The 6537-nt window shown below is 27.5% G+C and overlaps 1 protein-coding gene across 1 annotated transcript in view; it reads left to right on the forward strand.

Moving 5' to 3' along the window:
• Window positions 1–2408: 2408 nt before the first annotated feature.
• LOC107444749 (stomatin) overlaps window positions 2409–6537 on the forward strand; it is a gene marked incomplete in the record, with an annotated part of 23256 nt that continues 19127 nt past the window's right edge. Inside the window, 1 exon segment of the mRNA XM_043056274.2 lies at window positions 2409–2574. Coding sequence (XP_042912208.2) covers window positions 2512–2574 — 63 coding nt within the window.

Here is a 6537-nt window from a genome sequence, read left to right on the forward strand (position 1 = left end):
ATAGAAAATTATCTCTTTATCACTATATATATATAAATTGGAAATGCAGGAGAGTATGCATTAGTCTAAGAATTAAATTCTCAAAGTACGACATAAAAAATATTAATAGTAATTATTGTTCTAAAGACTGAAACGAATACTTAAAAGCTGGAAGCAAAAAGTCTTTCTTTCCGTAAACGATTGTGTCGTAATGTGTAAACCGTAATCGGCATTTATATTTATTAATGATGCACCATCTTCAATCCAATAATTTGGAAAGATGGCTATTGATGTTCTGACATGTGTGTACGTAGACCTGGATGAACTTGGGTTTTGCTTTGACTTAGGATTTAACTTTTTGGTTTTAATTTTAAAAAATATGTTTAAGTTTTTTAATTATTATTAATAGTGATGGATCCAGCCAATAGCAACATGGCCTATAACTTTTGCTGTTCGCCATGTTGCTATAACGAAACACAACACGTCTTCGTTCAAAGGTGTGTCATGTTATTGGCTGCTGATGAATTACAAAGAGTTTTTACTATTATTATTATTATTATTGTATATCATATATTATATTTGCTTTAAGTTGCGTCGGCAGCTTTTGCGCGTGTTTATTATCGACTCATTATTTTCTCTCTTTTGCTCGATATGTTCTATTTGTTACTTTTTGGTTAATATGTGTTACACTAGGGAACCGATTATCCGGAACAATCGGGACCATCGCTATTCCGGATAACTGATTTTTCCGGTTTTCTGAATCGCTACAAAAAGCCGTTTTTTTTTATTGTTAAACCCAACTAAAAAAAATAATATTTGGAAATAATCTTAAAAAGAAGAAAAAACGATGAAGTAATACACTAATGATTATTTTCAAAATGATGGTAAGGTAAACATCTTTCAAAAAAGGAAGAAAAATCCTTAAATCTTAAGAGGAAAAAAAAATTTTTTTTTTTAAAAAATGGCCGAAAAATTTATCGAAATTCGTTCCGGTTTTTGGTTTTCCGGTTTTCTGATTGCCGGATAACGGGTTCCGTACTTTATTTACGTTTTCAATTTGTTTGCTAGTCTTTACTCGATTGTATTGACATATTTTGCTTTAGCTATGTTAATACAATTCTAGAAAGAACTTTTTTTGCGGATATAATCGTGTGAGCTGACGACGAGATTATATTTTTCCTTATTTTATTTTCCAGATTTTAAATTTTTTTTTCAAAAGGGATTAAAAAAATTTAAAAACATTTTATTGAGAAATTGGTTTTCTTCTTTTTATAAAAATATTTTTTTCTTGTTCTTTCTACTTTTAACTTATTTTAGGGGTTCTATGTACACTTGCAGCTTTTGCAGTGTAAATAAAAATCATTAGTATTCATTAATTACTCTTTTTTCTTTATATATATATATATAAAAGAGGAGGTGGACATAATTAGATCAATACTCAAATAATCACACTAAAATTATAAACAAGTAGCAAATGTCATTGAAAAAATAGTTGGATTACAATTCGTCACTTCCTGCTCGAGGTGCAACCGGGAAATCAACTAAATAGCATCTACATTGCTCAAAAAAGAAATGTAAATGTAAGTTTCAGTTCGCATTTTACTGCAGTGCCTCTGATTAATTCGTAATAATGTAATTCATCTCCGGACCGGAAGATGCAATGGAACCTCTGTATGGTGCAATCTTCCATCTTACAATCATATTACCAATACTATCACTAATTTCCTACATCTTCGGCCTTCCTGCAACTTCTCTGCCCTCTGTGACAAGTCCTGGTATAAATCATCTATCATTCCATCATATGCTACGCCAACGATGGTTGTTGTTTCTGATACTGGCAACTGATTGATTAAATATACAATAAATTAAATTAAAATAACTTTAAAAAAAAGTTCAGATTAGGAGAGTAGAAAATTATCCCTTCATCACTACATCTTGCAACAAAAAAAAATCTACTTTCAGTTTCACTGTTCAATTTAAAAAAGAATACTCCACACATTACTCTCGAGTTGATAAATATGCGACGATAATAATTTTCTTTATAGAAAAGAATATATATATAAATATATATATAAATATATATATATATATGTAATTAAATTCTAAAAATACAATAAATTATATTAAAATAAATTTTAAAAAAAAGTGCAGATAAGGAGAATAGAAAATTATCTCTTTATCACTACATTTTGCAAGAACAAAAAAAATCTGCTCTCTGTTTTACTTTCAGTTTCACTTTCTTTTTTGCATCATTGTCAACAATTAATGATCAATTTAAAAAAATAATTCTCCTCTCCAACACAATATTCTCGAGTTGATAAATATGTGCAGATAATGATTTTCGAAGAAACCAGCAGGTTTGGTCAAGGTTAGACAAGTCCAATATCCAGTGATGTCAAAGGAAATCACATGTCCGATGATTCATGTAAGATCGCACAGAAATCGCGACTGCGAATCTAGTCAGGTCTACTTTGTTGGGTATATAAGTAACAACTATCACTTTCTGGAGATATCATTTTTAAATGCAAAACAATGGATGCTGACCTTTTTATTGAAAATGATGAAACTAAACAGTCATCCTCTGTCACATATAAAACTATAAGTAAGTTAAAATTTTGCATCTATTACCTTTCTCTTGCCTCCTTATTATTCCTCTGTGTGTAATCCATTATGCCGGTGTTGAACATCTAAATATCAGTAAGTTAAAGTTTCACTTTCATTTCTCTCCTTTTCTTTAAAACTTTTGCTGGCGTAAATTATTATTACCTCTGATTTATTTATATATATTATATACATATTTTTTCTGAGACTCAAATTACAAGCAAAAGTGCATTTTAGCATTTTTTTAAAATTATAATAAACAGTCTAATTAACAGGGGTGGACTAGTCTTGGACTAGTTCAAAATGAAGATAAAACAAATGAAAATTATAGATATATGAAAAAAAGGGGGAGAAAGAAAAATAGTAATGAAAAAAAATAACAAACAACTGGGGAAAAAAAAAGGATAAAATGTTTTTTCAAAAAATCCGGAAAATAAAGGATATAATCTTTTTATCAGCCAACACAATTATATCAATAAAAAAGAGTGCTTTCTGATATTGTATCAATATAGCCAAAGCAAAATATATTAATACAATAGTGTGAGAAGCACTAAAAAAATTTTTTTTTATTTTTTTTTTTACAAAAATTACAACAAAACGTCGTGTTTTCTTGTATTTATTTATATTNACTGAAAAATGACAGGTTTCGTGAGAATGACCCATATATATATATATATATAATTAAACATGAAATTCAAAAAGTTATGCCTTACCTCATACGAAAACGAAGTCAAACTAAAAAAAAACCATTTTCTGAACAAGTGAGTAACTTTTTTGTATTTCATGTTTGAATTCAAATACTCTTCCAGTTGTGACATTAGCAGCTAGGCGTTGTCGCCTCTTTGAAGGAATGTTATTCTTATTACATCGCTTATCTTTTACTTAAATTTTCACCTTTTTTGTAATTGTATCTTGAATTGTATTATATATACAATTACATGTCCCTATAGTATACTAAACTGCATAATGAGTGCAAAATCAGCAAATCGGAAAATTTAGTTTTTTAATTTCTCTATTAGTGATACAGTTTTTATATTATCTCGAATAATTCACTTTTTGAAATAAATTAAATACAAATAAATAAATGAAGGATTAAAATTGAAATTATAAAGAAAGAAGTGCAATAACTTAAACAATATTTTAAAATATTACGAAACACTGATGTAAAGAAAATAACTATTATATCTCTAGAAAAGTTTCAAATTTTTTTTTCTCCAAATGCACCAATAAATTATCCTTGCAAATAAGCATAAAAGTTCGTAAAATTTTACCTAAGGTTTCTTAAGAAATGGTACAGAGAGGTAAAAAATATTTATAAACATCAATATTACACCATTTATATTTAAAAAATGGTTTAACATGTTTAAATAATATTTGCATAGAACTAAGACTTCTGCTTTTAAATAAGTTGAATGGCGTCTCATTTTTAACTTCTGCTTTCACACAATATAGCTTTTAATGGGAATTCTATATGCGTTTCTCTGCATCCATCATGACAAACGCGTCTTAATTCTACGATAATGATGACATGATAATTTTAAGTATGGAGAGCACTCTCTTACATTTAACTGAAGTTAGAACAACTGTTTAAGTACTGGTTACTCATTATGCAATTCAGTATATTACACGTTTATGTAATTCACACGAACAAAGCATTATTTTGATTTATTTATTCTCTTACTTATTCGTAATTTTAATTATTCGTAGTAACCTATAAAAAATTAAATTTAAAACTACATAAGTTCAGGAAAAAGAATAAAAATTCAATGGCCAAAACTGAAACTCAAGTGAAAATTTTTAAATGTTAATTCACTTTATATAATTTTACCCTCTAGTCAAGTACGTTTAAATTATCAAATTAAAACGGAAGGAAAATGTTACTCTTGATTGCGTATAATCATTATACCGGTGTTGAACATATAAATATCACTAAGCAAAAGTGTTTCATTATTTATTAAATTTTATTTCTCTCTTTTCTTTACTTAAGAGGGTGTAAATCGTTATTTCCCTTTGACGCTGTTTTCTTTCTTTCTTTAAAACAAATTGGGTGCCACGCAGTGGCCCCTAACCCATACATCATGAAAATAGTATACAGTGTATGAAAACATTTTGTATTGTGCCTCATTATGGTGGCTTTTGACGCTGTTGGAACACCTGTGTCCGTTTTACATACATTTTTCTGATACTTTAATTGGTAATAATTCTATTTAAGTAGTTAGAGAAAATGGTGGCAGTAGGTTTAGTTAGACAAGAGTTAGATCCACTAATAATTGTTCTAAATTTAATGGGAATTTTATGGAAATTTGAACTGATATGGAAAATGCTTATTATTAGTTTTAATTTTTAAGCTCTTATTTAAAGATAAAAATTCAGAGATGCCAACTTGCTCCGCTTTGTAAAATAGTATTTTGTAGTGGTAGTTACTTTTAGTTTAGTATTTTTCCTTTTAAGTTAATTTTTCACCACTAAATATCAAAATTTATAAGTATGATATGAAATGCAACGTGAAAGCATTAATCTACCAGTTGCTCTGTTAAAAAGTAGGTGTAACTGTCCTTCTCTAACGAATTTTACTATATAATTTGCTACCTTTTTATTAAAACTATTCCAGAAAGCGGAGCAGTTGGCATCCCTGTAAAAATTTTTAAGGAACATAATATTTTTTAAAAATTACAAAACGTAAAATTTTAATTCCTTATTTAAAAGTTCAAGATAGAATTTTTTACTGAAGATTGCATAGTGATTGTTAGCTATGGGTAATTACAAAATACTTTTGTAGTTGCTTAATTGATTGATCAGTTTTGGGGAAAAATTGTTGAATTGTTAATGTTATTTAAATTTTCTTTATTAATAAAAATAAAAATTTTAAAGTAATAATAAACAGATCATAACCATTCTGTTAACAAAGCTAAAGGTAAAGATAATTTATTTGATCTCTTTAAACTAAATTTATTGAGATACATAAAAAAGTATTTTGGAATTTTATTAATTGATATATGGTAAATGATGTATGGTAAATTTTGTGCCTTTTAACATTAAATTTCTTAGTTCTATATTTTCTATAAATTACCAGTACTAATATGTTCATGATCTTTATCAACAGATTCAAAATATTTCTCATCTTCACAGCGATATTTATAATTGAATATATTAATTTTCCCTAAATTTTTGCTAAAATCATTGTATTTAAAAGTAGTACTACCAAGAGTTTTATCATATTTATAGCTTTTAATTATGTTTGAATGGAAACACATTTTTTAAATGATCAAAACTATGAGGAAACTTAATCAAATCAAACATCAGGTTTTGAAAGTTAATAATAAAATATAAGTTATCTAAATTTCTCTTTTTATTTGGAGAAATTTTACACATTCTAGCTTTTACAAGATTGAAACAAAGAATTTAGAAGTATAGGGGAGAGTGAGGTCAATTGTAACAGGGTACAATTGTAACAGAGAAAAAATTTCGAGTGTCGGGTTCTAGATTTGGTTCCTAGGTGGCGCACAAGGTGTATATAATAAATATACATGTACACCCCTGCTGGCAACCATTTTTATGTACTTTTGAAAGAGTTACATCACAAAAGACATTTTCACGCTAAGTAAGTACTTTTTTTGGTATTAGATTATTATATTGTAGCAAAGTAATTTTGTTTAAACAAATAAAAATTATTAACCGAATATATAATTGGACACCTTAATTAACATTTCAATAAAAAAGAATTAGTTTTGCTAATTAAATAGCAATGTTTTTAACAAATGAAGCTGAAATGGCGTCTTGGGGCCGATTGTAACAATAAGTAAAGGAACGATTGTAAAAGCTGAAAATAAATAATCTTATGTTTACAAACCATTACTTAACTCTTTAAGAACCACCAATAGTTTCCTATATCATTTATATTATGTTGCATGTGCATTATTTTATTTGTCACCTTTCACAGCATAAATTAAAATTTTT

This window comes from Parasteatoda tepidariorum, chromosome 6 (genome assembly GCF_043381705.1).
Source record: "Parasteatoda tepidariorum isolate YZ-2023 chromosome 6, CAS_Ptep_4.0, whole genome shotgun sequence".
NCBI lineage: Eukaryota > Metazoa > Arthropoda > Arachnida > Araneae > Theridiidae > Parasteatoda > Parasteatoda tepidariorum.